We start from the raw sequence: 18646 nt of genomic DNA, 5'->3' as shown, positions 1-18646 counted from the left end.
CCTGCTTCTACTTTTTGAAGAGTAGTCTTAGGTCCTCTAGAGAGCACAGGCTTTCCTTGGGTACTAATGCAGAAGAACAAAGATCTGCAAACCTTTGTAAACAGCTAGATAGTAAATGTTTTAGGCCCTGAGGACCATATGGTCTCTATAACAACTACTCAACTCTGCCATTGTAGTGTAAAAGAAGCCAGAGACAATTTAAGCCTTGGACTGACCACAGCGGATTACAAAACTGGGCTGGCTGTAGCTTGCCCTGGTGTAGAAGAATTGGGGAACAGGAAAAACAGAGACCACCTCCTCTCTCCAAATCCTGTACCAGGAAACATCATCCCTTATCCTTGCCCCACCCAAATACTCCTCCTCATGCACCTAAACTTTATTAGTTCCAATCTCACATGTAAGCACACATCGCTGTCATTATAATTTAGTTATTAAGTTGTTATTAAGCTTAAGTTAATGTTGTGCTTTAGTTATTGAACTTATGTTAACTTTACACTTAAGTTATTAAGCAATTAAGTTTATGTTATTAATTTATTAAGATACCTGAACATCTTCTACATGTCGTGGTTTGAAATGGGAAGATGACGACTGTACTCCGGCAAAATTCACAAATGAAGCCCTTTCCTTGACACAGCTATTAAGAGAAAGAGTCAAAAAGTTAAAATCCTCATTGGTGCTGTTTATTTTGATAGGAAATCTGAGTCACCAACTTTTAAAGAACTTTATAAGCATCAATTTTTAAACGTCTATGATCCTAGGCTCTAGAAGGAACAGAATATAATATTCTGTTCCAATGAATCAGAACAATAAATGTGCATTTGTTTTGCATGGAGAAATTTCACACTGAAGCAGATTGAGACACCAGAGGAAAATCATGAGTTTAAACATGTATTCTTAAATGATCTAATTTTGTTTCTGATAGCTACACTAGAGACAGAGCACCTGTTCCACTGGATCCTGAGTCGACATGGCTGTATTTGGCACATGGTAGCAGATGGGAGCTGAGGAAAGCCCCAAGCAGGGCTGGGCACCCAGACTAAGAAAGAAGTCGCTTGGCCCAGGCTTGCATCCCAACCCTGCTACTTGCTAGCAGAAGGACCTCGGCCTGTTACTGAATAGCTATGAACCTCATTTATACTCATCTAGAAATAGTGTTGTCAACGCTTCCCTCAGGGTTTGTGAGGATTAAATGATGTAAAGCACAGAACACCCACCACAGGCCCTGATGCTCAGAGACACATTTGCCCCCTACAAAACCTCACCTCACAGCAGGCCACGTGAGCAAGCGTAGCTTTCAGAACATCCTTGAGTAAGGGCACCAGCATTCCTTTCTTGACCCTGATCATGTCCTCCAGGGAGAACAGGTGGAGCTCATCAGTCAAGTGTCTAGGCACTTGCTCAAATTCCTTTAATGCACTGCCAGAGAGGAAACAAAAAGGATTAAAGAACTCATCAACACAGAGACCTAGACAAAATGAGGCACTCTCACTTATTTTTTTTTTAATTCAATTTTTTTTCACTAGCTACAAGAACAAATTAACCTTACTCATCACTTTACATCTTGCAAGTTCGCTTGGAAGCCGTGAAATTAAAATTCCATGAATGCTGACTTTAAAAAACTGAATAAGCAATGTGTTTCTTGCAGCTTGCCCATGTACACACAGAGCAAAAGAAAACAGTATTATTTCAAATCTTAAAGATGTGTACTGAGATAAAACTCACTACCTTATCGATTCCAGCTAAATTTCAAGTTCATCACTGACAGATGTCCCAGACTGTTCATGAGCAGGCCTGTAGCGCCCAGATCCATGAGTACAGCAATGAGCTTAAGACTTAGGTATCCAAGTGTAGGCTGGTTGTAGGCACTTGGATGTCCCAGGGGCATTCAAAACTAAACATAACCCTCTCCAAACCCTCCTGATCTCCTCCTGAGTTCCCTAAATCAGAGAGCAGCATCACCAAGCACTACATTCCCAAGCTAGCCACTGCCTATACTAGACTGACATTCTAGAGATGCCAAACCATATTTAACTCTCTATTCAGCCTGGGGTACTTGCTCACACTGCTTCCTCTTTGCACTCGGTTTTTCTTGCCTGCTCCCTTCTCCATCCCATCCCTTATGAACTATATGCTGCCTCCTCTGCACCCTTGGGGCTCCTTGCACACATATATAACACACAGTCCACCACTGAGTTGTGTTTTCTTCCTGGACTTACAATGAGTCCTGTTGATTTTTAAACACCTGAAACACTGAATGGATATTCAAGAACTTTTTGTAGATGGTAAGAATTGTAGGCATTGTTACATGTTATAGACAAGAAAATTGGGGGTCTGAGAAGTAATCAACATATCACACCAATGCAATGAGGGAGAGCTCAAAGCCAAATGACTGCAGAAGACATGCTCCTCCCCAAAAATTTAATTCAAAAGTAATACATCATCATTAAATAAAAATCAGACACTGAAAGAGCTTTAAAACAAAAAAATTTTAAAGTTATGATCCAATTATAATAAATAATCTTAACTCCTTGAGTAACCTCTCTTTCCATTAAAAATCTCTATCTTTGTCAGAGAATTGAAGCCTATACCTTCATGGCCACGGTTTCCAGAAATTCCACTTCTTGAAGTTTAGCCTAAAGATATACCTATGGATGTGGACAGAGATTCAGCTAAAACCTAGAATTTAAATTTTTTTTAAAAAAAAATTTCAATTACAGTTGACACTCAATATTATGTTAGTTTCAGGTATACAGCATAGTGGTTAGACACTTATTTAACTTATGAAGTGATCCCCCCAATAAGTCTGATACTCCTCTAACACAATACATAGTTATTATAATATTATTGACTATATTCCCTATGCTGTACTTTGCATCCCTGTGACTACTTTATAACTGCGAATTTGTACTCCTTAATCCCTTCAGCTTTTTCATCCATCCTCCCAACGCCCCTCCCACCTGGCAACCATCAGTTTGTCCTCTGCATCTACGAGTTTGTTTCTACATTACTTGCTTGTTTATTTATTTATTTTTATTCCACACATAAAGCAAAATTATATGGTATCTGTCTTTCTCTGTTTGATTTCTTTTGCAGTATGGAAGTTCCTCAAAATACTGCCATATGACCCAGCAATCCCACTTATCCAAAGAAATCCAAAGGACTAATATGAAAAGACATATGGATACATATGTTCACTGCTGCATTATTTATAATAGCCAAGATATGGAAGCAACCTGTGTTCATCGATAGACGACTGGATAAAAAAGATGTAGCACACATATACAATAGCATATTACTTGGCCATAAAAAATGAAATCTTACCATCTGTGACAACATAGATGAACTTAAAGAGTATTACGCTAAGTAAAACCTAGTTTTTAAAATAACAAAACACATTAAAAATATATCTAAATGTCTATTAAAATCTATTAGGTTTAATCTCTATGAAAATATTAAAACATATTTTAATATTAAGATATTTAAAAATCTATCAGTAATAGGACAATTATGGTCCAGAATACTATACAGCCAATAAAAGTTCAACATACTTTTCTATTAGGATTTTTTAAAAAGCTATTGGTATGCCCATGCTCACAGTAACACTATTCACAATAGGCAAGAGGTGAAAGCAACCCAAGATGGATGAATGAACAAACAAAATGTGGTATATACATTCGGCCTTAAGAAAAACGGATATTAGGGCACATGTTATAACTTGAGCAAATCCCAAGGACATTATGCTAAGTGAAACAAGCAAGTCACAAATATACTTTAAAATAGTCAAATTCATAGATACAGAAAGCAGAATGGTGGTCATTAAGGGCTTGGGGGGAAAGGGACTGGGGAGTTATTGTTTAATGGACACAGAGTTTCAATTTTGCAAGATGAAGAGTTTTGTGGATTGGATAGTGGTGATAGCTATAAAACAATGTACTTAACACACTGAACTGTTTATGTAAAAATGGTTAAGATGGAAAATTTTGTTACATTTATTTTACCAGAATTTAAAATAATAATAATAATAATGATGATGATGATGATAATAATAATAATAATAATAATAATAATAAAAGATAACTTTAAAGAGAGGGTCTGTGTTCCCAAGGAGATCTGAGGCAATTAAACTTGGCCTTCTGGATCTGTGGGCTGGGTTTTGCATCCAAGGATTTAAACTTCCACAGATCAAAAATTTTGAGAAAAAATAAAAAAGCCCAAAAAATTCCAAAAAGCAAAACTTGATTTTGCCATGTGCTATGCACTATGCTGAATCCATGCAAAAGATGTGATTGATATGTAGACATACCCTGCTGTAGCCTATATGCAAATATACATTACATGCAAAGACTCTGTTAGTTTATATAAGGGATTTGAGCATTTGGGTATCCATAGATGTCCTGGAACCAATGTCCCATTATATACCAATGGGCAACTGTATTGTGTTAAGATGCCCTGTGTATTGGAGGAGCCAGACCAGGAGGCACACAGAGGATTAGCAAATGTGTGGAGGTTATCGGTTTCTCCCAACTCACATGCCCAAACTGTCCCAGCCAATGGTAGTACCTTTCAGCAAATCTGCAGGTCTTCAACAGCTTCTTGATATGAAATAGCTGCTCCTGGATTTCCTAATGTGAGAAACCAAAAAGGGCAAAAGTTAACTAAGATAAAGGACACTGAAAATGTATATGTCAAATTTAAATGTTATTTCTAAACTTGAAATGCTACAACTCTATCAAACAAGCCTTTGAAGTCTATATAGTGGGGATTCATGACTGAGTCCAAATATCCACAGAAGGTTCAGGATGGACTCAGGATTTGTGGACCCTGAAGCTTATACGACATTGAGGCTTTAAGAAAAACACACAACTGTGTATAAAAGAAGGAGATCCTGTCATTTGGAACAACATGGATGAAACTGGAGAACATTGTGCTAAATGAAATAAGCCAGACATAGAAAGAAAAAAAATTGCATGGTCTCACTTACATGCGGTGCCAAATACATAGAAGCAAAGTTGAATGCTGGTCCCCAGGGGCAGGGAAGTGGTGAAAATGGGGAGATGTTGGTCAAAGGTACATAGCTGAAGTTATGTAGGATGAATAAGTCTAAAGATTTAATGTGCAGTGTGATGACTACAGTTAGCAGCCCTGACTTGAATACTGGAAATTTGTTAGCAGTTGATGTCAGGTGCTCCTACCACACAAACACGCTCAAAAGGGTGACCGTGTGAGGAGATGGCTATATCGGTCGACTAGTAACCATTTCACTACGTATATCAAATCATGTTGCACACTTAAACATATACAATTTTTATTTTAAAAATTATAAATAAAACTTAAAAGATATGTATAAATGCAAAACTATACATAAATATAAAATTTGGCACGGGGCCTTCACAAGAGCCAGAGCAGGCATGGGGCCTTGAAGCATACACTCCATCCGCCCCTCAGGGGTGTGTCTGGATCCCCTCTAATGAGTGTGACATGCATTTGCAGCAGCAGGACCCTTTCAGCCACTGGACTGGCTTCCCACTAAAAGGCTCACCCTCACTTTGTCCAGTTCCTTGGCCTTCGCATACAGGCTGTGGCTGGTGTTCAGCAAATTGAAAATGGGCTGGTGCCATAGACTGTTCAGCAACCATTTGGAGAAATTGCTGACGTGGTACTTCCTGAAGTCCCACATAGTTAGGATCCGCGCAGGGAGGCAGGACTCTGCGTATGAGTGGCAGCAGTCACAGAAATACTTGCCTAGGTATTCGCAGTACCGGAGCCGCTTCACAAACTCTGCATAGCACATAGGGGATGAGCACAAATCAGCTTATGTAGAAAACCTAACCTCGGTGGCCCCACGTCCAATTCCACCCAAGGGTCAAGTCTTGGATTGCTGCTTACATGCTGCAAAAGCCATACTCAACTTCATAGCAGCCGGGAAAGCACCTGGCAAGGACTGGAAGTCTTAAATCATTGCCATTCATGAGCTTTGCTTTTGTGGAACAATGTCAGAAAAATAGAACTTGTACAAAGTACGGCTAGATTTGGGAAATGGGCATTGTAAACTGTGGTGTAGCCAAAAGAGCATGAGATTTGGGGACATCTAGCGGGAATCAGGACTCCGCCTCTCACTGGCAGGAAGGCAAAGGCAAGTTAGAATCTCTTCATGCTAACTGTCCTGAAGCCACAGAGGCAACTACAAACTGTATTACAGGATATCATACATATGAAAAGTGCTTTGTAAATTGTAAAGCACCATATATACACTGTTACAAGTAGCACCCAAAAGAATTTCTGGATAAATCAGTGAGAAAAAAAATACAAAAATGTACAAAGGATAAGAATAGGCAATACATAGAATGAAGAAATACACATAAGCAGTAAAGATGTGAAAAATACTCCATCTCGATAACAAAGACATGCATATTAAAAGAGTGAAATAGTTGGTTTTGCTGCAGATTGTCACACATTTAGAGGATCCAGAGCTGGTGAGGTGTAGAGGGGCGGGCACTCACTCACAATGCTGACAGGAGAGTTATCTCTGAGGGGAACGCTTTCATGATATGCTTCAATGCTTAACTAAGCAGCATGAATCCTAATGCTGTGACATCAGACAGAAATGCTAACACGTGCACACGGAGATACAGAAAGATGTTCATCACAGTACATTTATGATGAAAGGGCAGGGAGTAACCTAAATATTTATTAAGAAGCAACTGGTTAAATAAGTGTGGTGCACTCAACAGTGAAATGCCAGAGCCAATAAAATATATGGAGAGCATAGGCAGTGGACATATAGTAACAGGTATGTATCGTGTGATTTTGAATTTTTTTAAAAAAAATATATACAGTCTAAAAGGACCCCTACAAAAAAGTCGACAGCCAATAATTCTGGAGGGTAAAGGAAAGGAATTTTGCTCTTTGCATTTTTTAATTTGCCAAAATGAACATGTGTTGCTTTTGGAAACATCTACAACAAAATATATTGACAAGCAAAAGATATAGAGACTAATGCAACAAATACCTGGTTACCTATTACCCAGGTAAAGAAAGAAAAAAACAATTCAGTTAAATCTAGGGTAAATCTAACATGAGCTGAAGTTCATATTTATCATTCATCATTTGGCTCAAATTAGCTGACACATGATATGAGAATTAAATGAAATAATGACAGCAAAGCAGCTACCACAGTATCCAGCACACTGTAGATTCTAAATATAATTTCCCTATAACTATTTTACGAATAAATAAGGTCTGAGTGACCATAAGAACAAGACTTTATTGAACACTTGATCTGTGTTACTCACTGATTACATATCTTACATATGCTATATCATTCTGTGCTCAAACTGTATGAGGTCAGGACTATTACTTACACCATTTCACTGATAAAAGCACAAGACAGGAGGTTAAATCACATGCCAGAGGCACACAAAAAGTAAGCAGGCAAGCAGAATTCCAACCCAAGTCTGGACTGAGGAAGCTCCAACTTTTAGCCATCATATCCCACTCCCCCTCTGCTGCATTCAATGGAGGAGAAAGGCAAGGAGCTAATGCACTCGCAACAAATTATTCTGAAACCTAGGTCACACTCAGAGTTGAGTTTTAAATACAAACAAAAATACAGTTGATTCTTACTATCTGTAGTAGTCACTGTTCTATAAAGTTGCCACGAACACTGAATTAAGTGAATACTGAAGCATTGCTCCTGGGGAAATACAGAGTTGGGTTCCTGTGAGTCTCTCAAAACATTTTCATCAATTGATCAATACACAACCTTGTTTTATCTATGTTTTCTGTTTAAAGACATGGTATTCAATACATTTTGTTGATTCTTATCATTGAATTTAGGGCCAACAACACTATCACTCATGTCTGAAGGCAGTTGATCCAATGCACATAGTTTCTCCGTAAGGTGCATCACAGCCTTCTTGTGTTCAGGAACCCTAGACAGCACTCCAGAGGTATGCTTGATGCCCTTTTAAACAGGGAAATCACCAACAAAAGGTTTTGTTTTGTTTTTTAAAAAAGGCACTAAATAGACTGTTAAAAAGATTTGTTTACTCTATGAGCTCAAAGAAGGCAGAGTATGGCTTTGTTCAATTTCAGATGGAAATGCAGGTATCGAGCAACTCAAATTTCAGGTGACTAATTTTTCAGTATTTTGTGCATATCTGTGAAAAGACTATGAAAACACGGTGAGTGTAGATTTTGTAGTTACGAATAAATTTTAGGGAGCAAGTGGATTCACAAATATGGAATTTGTGAATAATGAGAGTTAAGTGCAAGTGCATACATACATACGGTATTATGCAACTGAATTAATTATGTGACCTGTCTCTAGGGTTGACAAATTATTTGTTTAGAACTTATTAAGTACCTGGTAATTATGTCTGAACTCTCAAATTTGAAATTTTGAAAAGTCTATTGTATTGCATCTATTTCCCACTCTGGATTAAGATCTCAGATGTGGTAGATAAGAAGTATTATTTTGCTAATGATAGAGCCTTGATACATTTTATATTAAATGGGCAAAAAGGGAGGTACACCCTGGTTCCTGTACTGATCAAACTTAGCAAGATGGGAAGAGAAAGGAGAACAGAAAAGGCCTATAAATTTTCTGATATAATTCATTTTTCCCTAACATTTAAAATCCTAACATTTTAACATCCAGTTACTCACTTATCAAATTTCATTGAATATTATACTAAGCATTGTATTATTAATACAGAATAAATTATGTCCATCTCTTTCGATTTCCTCATTCCTTTAATTAAAACAAAACAAAACAAAGCACCCTAGACCAGTGGTTCTCGAGCAGGAGTGATTTTTTACCCCAAGGGACATTTGGAAATGTCTAGAGATGTTTTTGGTTGTCACAATGGGGAGCTGCTAGTGACATCTAGTGATGCTGTTAAATATCCTGCTATGCACAGGACAGCTTCCCACAACAAAGTTAATCATACTGAGGCTAAGAAACTCCGCTCTAAAACACAATTCTTTTCATTTTAGGAAAAGTCAATGTCATAGAAAAGAAAATAAGAGGCAATAATTCTAGAACAGAGCTGTCCAACAACTTTTTGTGAGGATGAAAATGTTCTATATCTGTGCTGTCAAATACAGTAGCTACTAGCCACATGTGGCTATCGAGCACTTGAAATGTAGCTAGCATCACTGAAAAACTGGATTTTTAATTTCAATGAATTTAAATTTAATTTTAAGTAGCACATGGGATAGTGGCTATTATACTGGATAGTGCAGTTCTAGAATAAAGCTGACTAAAGAGAAATAAATAAATGCAATGGATGCAATTTGGTTGGAACCTAGATGGAAAATTTAGCTATAAAAGACATCTTAAGACAACAAATATGAACTAGTATTAGATAATATTAAAGAATTGTTATTTTGTTTGGTGTGATAACTGTTTATAAACCTTATTGTTAGGACATGCTGAAGTATTAAAGGGTAAAATGTTGTCTGCTGTTCACTTTTCATGTGTCTTGGTGTGTGTGAGACTGGAGAAAACTAAGGACACTAAGGAGACATGAAAATTAAATTCAGCGTGGAATTCTGGATTGGACCCTGAAACAGATCAAGGTCATTAGCTAAATCTGAATAAAGTCTATAGTTAGTTAACAGGATTGTACCAATGTTAATTTCTCAGTTTTAATAATTAAACTGTAATTATTATGTTAACATTAGGGGAAGCTGAGTAAAGGGTATACAGGATGTCTATACTATTTTTGCAGCTCTTCTATAAGTCTAAAATGATCTCAAAATAAATAATTTTTAATAATTATCCTAAGGACTATAGAAATTTCACAGGAAAAGTCCAAAAATTATTTAAATGGTTGATAATGCTTCCATAATATACGCTCTGCCTACCTCTACAGGAGATTTTCTCCTCTCATTCTTCCTCTCCAGTCACACGGGATTTCTTTGCAATAGCCTCAGACCCTTTGCACATGGTGACTCCTCTCCATCTCACCACCCCCGCCCCCACACACATACACACTCTTCTGTGGATAATCACTTCCTTACAAAACTTCTTACTCCCAGTCCTCCAAGCCCAGATTAAGTTCTCTTGCAGTAAATCACATAGCACAAGTTGACTTTTCTCTTTTGTTGCATGCATCATCCTTGTTATTTACTTGGCTGATGATTATACCTTCCTGTAAGCAAGCTCCATGAGGGAAGGATCCATGATTTTATCAATAGTGCAGGCACACATCTCCATATCTGAAAAACTTAGGGAAGTACTTAAAAAGTTAGTGGAATGTGTTCATGGTTTCTGACTGTGCATTCAATATTTACTGAGGCACCAGAATATAGTGGTTAATCAAACAGACATGGTCCCTACTAAACTAGCTGGGAAGATGAATTATTTAAATAAAATTAGTTACAGCTGTGGTACATGGCAGGCATTATCATCAACTGCTTGAAGGAAGCCCAGATAGACTTCTGCTTTGTATGTTGATTTCTTGAAGTGGAGGTCCTCAGAATCTCTTTCCTCCAAGACTGCCTACAAAGGCCAAGGGAACCCTTTCCAGCGAATCTCCTCCTCCTGGTCTTCCCCAGGTCAGACCTATGGGCACTCTCACAGCAAAACAAGTGATTCCCAGTCCCAAGTGGGCAACTTGCATTTATGACTGGGATAAGCCTGATAGCTTATGCTTCAGTGGGCCCAGGAATGATCCCCTCAGGTCACTACCCCAAACCCTGTCAGAAGGGTTTGGCCAGCTCCTTGGTAAGCCATTTAGTCATTCAACAAATTTATCTTTTGAGGATCAATTGTGTGCCAGGTACCCTTGTAGGAGCAGAGGATAAAGCAGTGAATAAATTACATTTGCCCTCATGGAACTTAGAATCTAGTGAGGAAGACAGACAATAAAACCAGTAAAACCTAAAAGTGTTAGGATGAAAAATAAGAAGTAAGGTAATATGATGCATACATGTGTATGTTTGTGGCAAGGTGGACATTTTCAAAAGGGCAGCCAGGAAAAATCTCATAACTTTTTAGTGAAATGTGAAGACATAAGGGAACCAGGCTTGGTGTGAGGGAATTCCAGGAGGAGAAAACCACAAATGCAAATCTTAGTTGGGAGTGAGCCTGCCACCTTCAAGGACCAGCAGGAAGGCCATGGGGCTAGAGTTGAGTGCCCAATGGGGAGGCAACTAGGAGATGAGACTGAGAGGCTAGCCACATAGCACTAACGGTCATGATGGCCTCTTCATGAAAAAGAGGGCAATGTAATGAAGCTCTTCTACTAACTTCTCATCAAAGACACCTCTCACACAATCAAAGTGCTGCCCAGCTTTGTTACTCCTCTGCCCTGTCATTGTATAATAAGCAGGCAGTCCTTTTCCATACTTACTAGGTTCTATTGGAGTTCCACAGCCAGCACAGAAAAAATTCTGGGCTGCTACCACAAGATCCCTCCTGAGTACAAAAAACAATAACAGTTAAATTTCAGAAAAGTCCAGTGGAGCATTTTTTTTTCCCCCACTGATTAAATTGACACCATAATTCTTTTCTTGACTTGGGGCCAAATTAATGTCATTTTTCATTTGAGAAAGAAATAGAATTATTCAATAGAGTTTTCTAGTTGGAGTCTCTGGGTCTTTTAATAGCCCCTGCCACAACCAAAGCAGAAGTCAGTATCAGAAATAACACTTCCACCAGGGATCTTGAAAGACTTCTCACTTCTCACTGCCCGTGAACAGGATCTTCTCTCCAGAGAGAACTAGAAATGGGTAATGCAGAGAGAAAAAGTTTGGGTAGATGAGATAACAAAAGGTGATGCACTGGGAAGTTCCCAAATGGATCCAAAGAAATTTAGATGAATAAGAGATAATGTAAGACAAAACTATACAACACTTCCAGTGAGAGACAGTCCAGTGAAGTGTTTTCCATTGAACTGTTGGTGCCACAATTTCACATTGATTTAGAAATACAAAGAAAGTTGTAAAATTCTGTTATAGTTTAGGGTCAGCAAAAATGGTCATGATAAAAACATCATGTGCCTTTTAACTACAGGAGCTCTCCTTAGGATTATATTCCTTTACAATTTATCCATTGATTTTTATTTCACATTTCAATAAAAAATAAAGTAGTCTTGTTTTTTAAAATTATCATAGATAATTTTTTTTCAGATTCAATATTAGCCACTTAAAAAAATCCTCTTTAAGTCTATTTAATTTTCAGTTGCTATATAATATTTGTACTTAAGGATAAATTCTCAACTTGTCAAAACAAGGTGCCAAGAAAGCTAACTCAGAAAAATATGCCCAACTTTCCTTTTCCTAAAACAAATTTTCCTTTGTTCCTCAGTGTACTTTTTTTCTTTCACATACTTCCACAAAGAATCAGGTGGGAACCCTAACAACTTGTTTTAATTGGATTGGAGCCCCAAGCAACTACCCAGACTTACTTCAGTGGTGGATGAACATTAAATATGACTTGAAATCTAGGGGGTGCCCAGTCTTCCATCCCTCTGATCTTTGGCTTAAATTCAATTTCTTCTACTTTATCCACACTGGATTCAAAGTCTTTTTGGACACTCTCTTCACTTACAACCTGCATAACACAAAAGGGGATTTAGGAACAAGTTAAACAAGTATATTTCAGGTACTGAAATTTAAAAAGCATTCAAATGTGTTTCCAACATTAAAATTTACCATGAAAAATGGAAACTACTTTCAACTGAACTAAAGGACATGGCAAGAACCCTTCACGGATCTAAAGCCATATGCAGAAAAATTGCTCAAAATACCACCCAGCTGAGATAACTTTTCTTAGTTCCTTAGGTTTTTTTGGTATGTCATTGTTTCCAGACTTCAGAATTACTGTAAGTAGATCACTGTGACCTGGAATGCTTTTATGCATAGCAGAAACCTTACCCTTCTTAGTCAATAGGCTGGCAGATGCTGCCAATAAGAAGAAGCCTTGTGGTTGTCAGACTTCCCCAGAAATAGCTCTTTAAACCATTTCCCGTTTAGAAAAGTGCGGCTTGCTGCAGGCATTCACTTAACATGACACATAAGGAATGCTTCGTTTTCTGGGATTTGACATGTTCCACGACTGAGAATCACTATATTTTGTAAATAGAAATACTACTACTAAAAACAGAATGCTATAAATAGAATATCATTGGTTTCCAAAGACTATTGATATACTAAAGCAATGCAAAAATAAGAATAAAAGCAAAATATTTCATGGCAAACTTAGGGGTAAGGTTAGAACTGTAATCCACAAGTTATCTTAGGGTAAACACTACAGCTGCAAGCGCCACAGTATTCTCTGGCAACCCAGAAATGGGCTAAAAACCATTACTCAGCTTAGCTCTCCTCCGAACTATCAAACTTGCCTATTAGCATTTAAAAATACAAACTCCTCAGATTAACATTTTACAGGCTCCATAACTGGGCCACTATCATTCAAGCCTTATTTCCCAGGAAGATCATGACCCTCTTCTCTGCCCACCACACCTGTTAGGTAGCTAGTCAGACCAGAGAGACAGGGGAAACAAAGGAATGGAGGCCCCAGCCTAGAGACCGCCCATAAAATACCTTATAGGTAATTAAAGAATCCCTCCTGCATTCCAAGAAATAAGAGAGAGGAGGGCCATAAACTATAGCTTGTTTAATCCAGCTACAGACGTTTGAGCAGAACGTACTACCCTAACCTGCCCACAATCTCAACCTCATTATATCAATATAATAATACCAGACTATGCCTGTAAGTTCATGAATCTAATTATAATAGAGTGAATTCTGGGTAAGTGCATGCGCACTAGGCAAAGTGTTATATAGCAGCCAAGTGTCAATCAAAAAGGGGCTCACTCGCCAATCACCTAAGAATGTCTTTGTGACCTCACATTTTGGCCCTAATATAACACAGACATCCTCCTCCCCCCACTTCCCATCCTCCCTTGGGGGTTACAGCTCTCTGTCTTCCCTGGCTGCAACTTGTTCCCCCATGGGTATGTGTCCTCATTTCCTGTGGTTAGGTGGTTTTAGGCTCCACTCGTCTACCTCAAAATGTGCCTTAAATAAATAATACTTCCTATAACTGTCACTGAGTGGAAATTCATTTCTTTATTAGTGATAAGAGCTGAGACCTGTGTATTACCAGAACTCTGATCTCCACAACGGTAAGTTTTTTGGTACTGTGGACTCAAGATGCTTTTTTCTTTTTTCTCGGTAAGCAAGCCAAGCTTCACCAGTCTTGGCTGGAGACTCTCTTATCTTTCCTGAAGTTAGGGAACACAGACATCACCTTTCCGGGTGCTCAGTCTAGCCATGACTGTAAACGGGCCCTCTACAGTCGCTGTCCAAGTCACGGCACCAAAAAACTTATTGTTGAGGTAGGTAACACACAAGTCTCAGCCTTTACCACTGATAAAGAAATGAATTTCCACTCAGTGACAATTACGAGAAGTATTTATTAAAGGCATGTTTTGAGGTAGAAGATGGATCAAGCCTAAAGCTGGCTATCCACGTGGGAATGAGGATTTGTACCCCAGTAGGGGAGTGGGAGGTGCAGGTCACATACACATAGATACACAAAACACATGTTATCCAACCACACCAAATCACTCAGCTCAATATACAACCCATACACCTCCATGTCCCTTTTGCTCCAACTGCCCTTGGCTTCCCCTACATTTTCAGAATGTTTTTTGGCTGCCCTTATTTTAGCCTTTGCCACAAAATTTTCTTCCCACCACAGGCCGCATGCTGTCAGAGGGCAGAGTGTTCTACGTGGAAGCAGCCTGGACATTCAAATCAGGTTGCCTGAGGCACAATGCCTGCTCTACCACTGACAAGCCTTGCTGAAGGTCTGGAACTAACACTTTAAAATAAAAATAGCATCTACCTAATAGGATATTTATAAGGATTAAAATGTGAATTGTTGAGCATAGTCCCTGGTTTATAATAATCATCAATAAATGTCAGATTCATCCTTCCTTTTGAGTCCTTCCCCAACACCCAGTGACACACTAGGAAACACATACATGTCTGAAGTGAACAGCATGCAAAATGAGAATTTAGGAACTTACAATTCACGATCAACTTATTTTGATACTTACTATTGAGCCAGATGCATTCAGGGAACCAGCCAGTTGATAATTAACTTGTGACAACATCCAGCACTTCTGGAATACTTTGTATAATTCTTTGGCTATTAGCTCAGCAGAATTGAAGTTTGGCTCATAAATGATACTGAAATGTAAAAAATGTAAAAAAAATGAAAACTTTATTCATAAGAAGTAAGTTAAGGGTCTTCTTTAGGTTTTCAATTATTCTTCCCTCTCCAAAGAAGTCAGAGGAGGCATCATATAAGAGGCCATACATCAACCATGTAGCAATAGTTATCTTATTCATTATAATTCCTCCATGCTCAACAGAGCAGCTTTTATTTATTGAGGGTATGAAGACTGGGAGGTATGGTGAAAAGAACACTAGTTCTACCTGTTATTTAATAGCACTGTGTCCTGAGGCACATTCCATCCGAATCTCATTTTCTACATCTATAAAATGGGGTTTTAAAATACTCTGTCTGGCCTATTCATGAGGATTAAATGAGAATGTATATAAAAGTCTTAAACACTTTAGAAACGCTGTAGAAATTTGAGTGATAATTGTTTCATTTCTGTGTAGTAATCCTCGTCATTGGAACTGGCTAAACTCGATCTGTCAGAGGCCCAGAGTTCACAGTGCTTCAGAGGTGATGACCAAGGGGCCTGTGTGCAAGTGGACATTAAAAAGAGATACCTCTTAGAGGAGCTGCAGGTACATCTACAGGTTTCCGTGGTATTGCTAAACTCTCCAAGTTCTGTGAGAAAATAAAAGAAGGAGTAGAGATGTCTTTAAATATGTTTTACTTAATCACAGTCAATTTTATAAGAACATGAAAATCGCTCCCTACACTTCAGAAAGAACCAACTTTCAGTATCTCCATATACTTCAGGTTCTTTTGGGTTTCTATTATTAGACTATAACTAATGACCAAAGATGAGATTTTAAAATATATTCATCTGAAATTTCTCCAAAATATAATTGAGAGGCCAAACAGATATCGGACCATAATAAATAGCTGCTTTTGCGTTAATATCTGCAAGTGGGATGAGAGATTCACTATCAAGACATTTGGAAAATGACTTTTTTTATGTCAGGGATATAATCTGATTTTGGGAGAAGTTTCTCTGAACGCTATTATAATGTGGTATTACTTGCGATGCACATCAATATGTGGAGGGGACAGGAGTGAGGTAGCTGGTTATATCTAATGAGTTTCCAAATCTTATCTATAGTAACAAAGTCATCAAAATCACATTTGCAGACCTCTTTCACCACATCACAGCACGTAGGTGTTTTAACTGGGCTAACCTATAACACAGCACAACCTAGAAAAAGGAAAGGGGTTTCACCAAAAAGAAGAAGAAAAGAACATAACCTTCAACACCCAAATATAGAGAAATTGGGGATAAAAAGAGCTAAAAGATTACTTCAAAAATATTTAAAAATTCAGCTTTAATAATTAAAAAATACAAGGAGCTATTTTTGTGTTGTTCTTATATTCACTAAGAGAAACAGACTGATAAGTATATGTGGGTTCATAAGAGTAATCTGACTACCTTTATATATGTTTGAGAATTTTCATAATACAAAGTTTTGAAAATGAAAGAAGGTAGAACAACAATCTCACCTTCACGGTGAGGCAAAGAATATAAGCAAGATAAACACTGTACTAGGTTCAACAGTGCTTCCCCTGTCCACCTCCCACCCCCTCAAAAAATCATGTCTACCTAGAAACTGTGAATGTGACGTTATTTTGAAATAGAGTCTTTGCAGATGTAGTCAAATTAAGGTGAGGTCACGCAGGATTAGGGTGAGCCCTAAATACTGGTGTCATAAGAGGGAAATTTGAACACACTCAGATCTATAGAGAGAGTGCCATGTGAAGGTGGAGGCAGCGATTGGAACCGATGTGTTCAGAAGCCCAGGAACATCAAGGGTTGCCAACAATCCCCAGAAGCTGGGAGAGAGGCATGGAACAGACTCTTCCTCAGAGCTTCCAGAAGAAACCAAACTTTCCCACAACTTCATTTCTCACTTCTGGCCTCCACAACTGTGAGAGGACTAATTTCCATTGTTTTATGCCACCTACCCAGTTTGTGACATTTTGTTACAGCAGTCCTAGGAAACTAATACAAACATGTTCATACTTTTCCTTAATATCAGTCTGGGGGATTATCCTAAGAATGTCATTTAAAAAAAATAATGGAAAAGAAAGGCTTTGATCACAAATGGGCTATTTGCAGTCTATTTAAAATATTAAAATAATGAAGGCTACTTAAATGCCAAATAGTAGGGAGTTGATTTTGTAAATCACTCTATTAACTCAAGAAATACCATTATTGAAAAATATGAAACATGTAACGTGAAAAACTAGATATTAAATAGTGTCTTTATAATCATATTATTGGTGTAATTACATTAATATGAGTAATAATTACTATGAAACTGAATATACTTGAATAAACATAGACAGGAATACAGCTGTTTAGGGAAATATTTGAGCCTATAGGTTACTGAGAGGTTCTGAGAATGGGCTTGGCACCACACTGTCTAGCCCAGCTGGGTGAGCAGAGATGATTGACACCTCAATTTAGGTTTCCTCACAGATAAAATGGGGGCAATTTCACCAACCTCTGCATTTCTCACACGCTTTTGACCATGACCCACAGTAACATAGTTTCCTTTGGAACTTATAAAAAATTTAAAAGTTCCAGAAGTATTGCTCACCCTAAATAAGGAGCACACTGACACTTTCTATTCTTTTTCTTTTAATTTAATGCTCTCATGACCAACCTGAAATTTGAAGAACACTAACCTACCTCGTAGAGGAGCATCTATCACCATAAATGTCATAAGAGTGATACTTAATAAAGGTAAATATTTTATTTGGGTGGTAGAAATATTTTTAAACTTGTTTAACATTCATATTTTTAAAAATTTCAGCTAAACATTAATATCCATTCAACCATTCAACAAATATTTACAAAATATCTATTTCAGGCAAGGTACTATGCTGAATGCAAATACAAATATGATAAATTCTCATCTATCAAAGAATTTTAGGAACTGAGACACTGACACACTTGACAACAAGAACACACAGTTGAGTGCATAGGCTTTAAGTAGTTCAGAGGCAGAACTCCACATCACACAACTCCAAGGGGAGCCATGCACGTAGAGCATCCTGGAACACAACTTATATTTCATTCCACATGAATGGTACCTGTGACCTGTAAGACAAATCAGGAAGCATGTCACAGTGCCGGTGGCAAGAGGCTGCTTCTGAAGAATTGGAAGGATGAAGAAACTAATGTGTTCTAGGAGAGCCTAGCTAAAGTAAAGAGAGGGAGGCAGGAGCTTAGGAGAAATGTCTGCCAGCAAGTATACTGAAGCCTGTGGCACAACACTAAAAAATGGCAGGAGATGCCTGCTGGGAAGATAGGAAGAAGCTGGATCCCACAAAGCTAAAAAAAACTCAGGATAAACTCAACAGGGCATTTTAAAGGACTAAAAGTTTTGTTCTAGAAACATAGGTGTGTATGATCAATGAACTAAAAGAGGCTGAAAGCAAAGAGAA

The 18646-nt window shown here is 38.0% G+C and overlaps 1 protein-coding gene across 3 annotated transcripts in view; it reads right to left on the bottom strand.

Moving 5' to 3' along the window:
* RUBCNL (rubicon like autophagy enhancer) overlaps positions 1-18646 on the bottom strand; it is an 87770-nt gene that overhangs the window by 52177 nt on the left and 16947 nt on the right. For all 3 annotated transcript variants that reach the window (XM_016123596.2, XM_016123591.2, XM_016123603.2), the window contains exons 6-13: positions 15763-15823; positions 15078-15210; positions 12417-12562; positions 11361-11425; positions 5540-5778; positions 4561-4622; positions 1263-1416; positions 544-634 (exon numbers count right to left, since the gene is read on the bottom strand). In XM_016123596.2, coding sequence (XP_015979082.2) covers positions 544-634; positions 1263-1416; positions 4561-4622; positions 5540-5778; positions 11361-11425; positions 12417-12562; positions 15078-15210; positions 15763-15823 — 951 coding nt within the window. The remainder of the gene's footprint in view (positions 1-543; positions 635-1262; positions 1417-4560; positions 4623-5539; positions 5779-11360; positions 11426-12416; positions 12563-15077; positions 15211-15762; positions 15824-18646) is intronic.

The sequence above is a fragment of the Rousettus aegyptiacus genome, unplaced genomic scaffold (genome assembly GCF_014176215.1).
Source record: "Rousettus aegyptiacus isolate mRouAeg1 unplaced genomic scaffold, mRouAeg1.p scaffold_m13_p_11, whole genome shotgun sequence".
Classification (NCBI taxonomy): Eukaryota; Metazoa; Chordata; class Mammalia; order Chiroptera; family Pteropodidae; genus Rousettus; species Rousettus aegyptiacus.
Note: the sequence above shows the minus strand (reverse complement) of the source record. Positions and strands in the feature narration are given on the sequence as shown.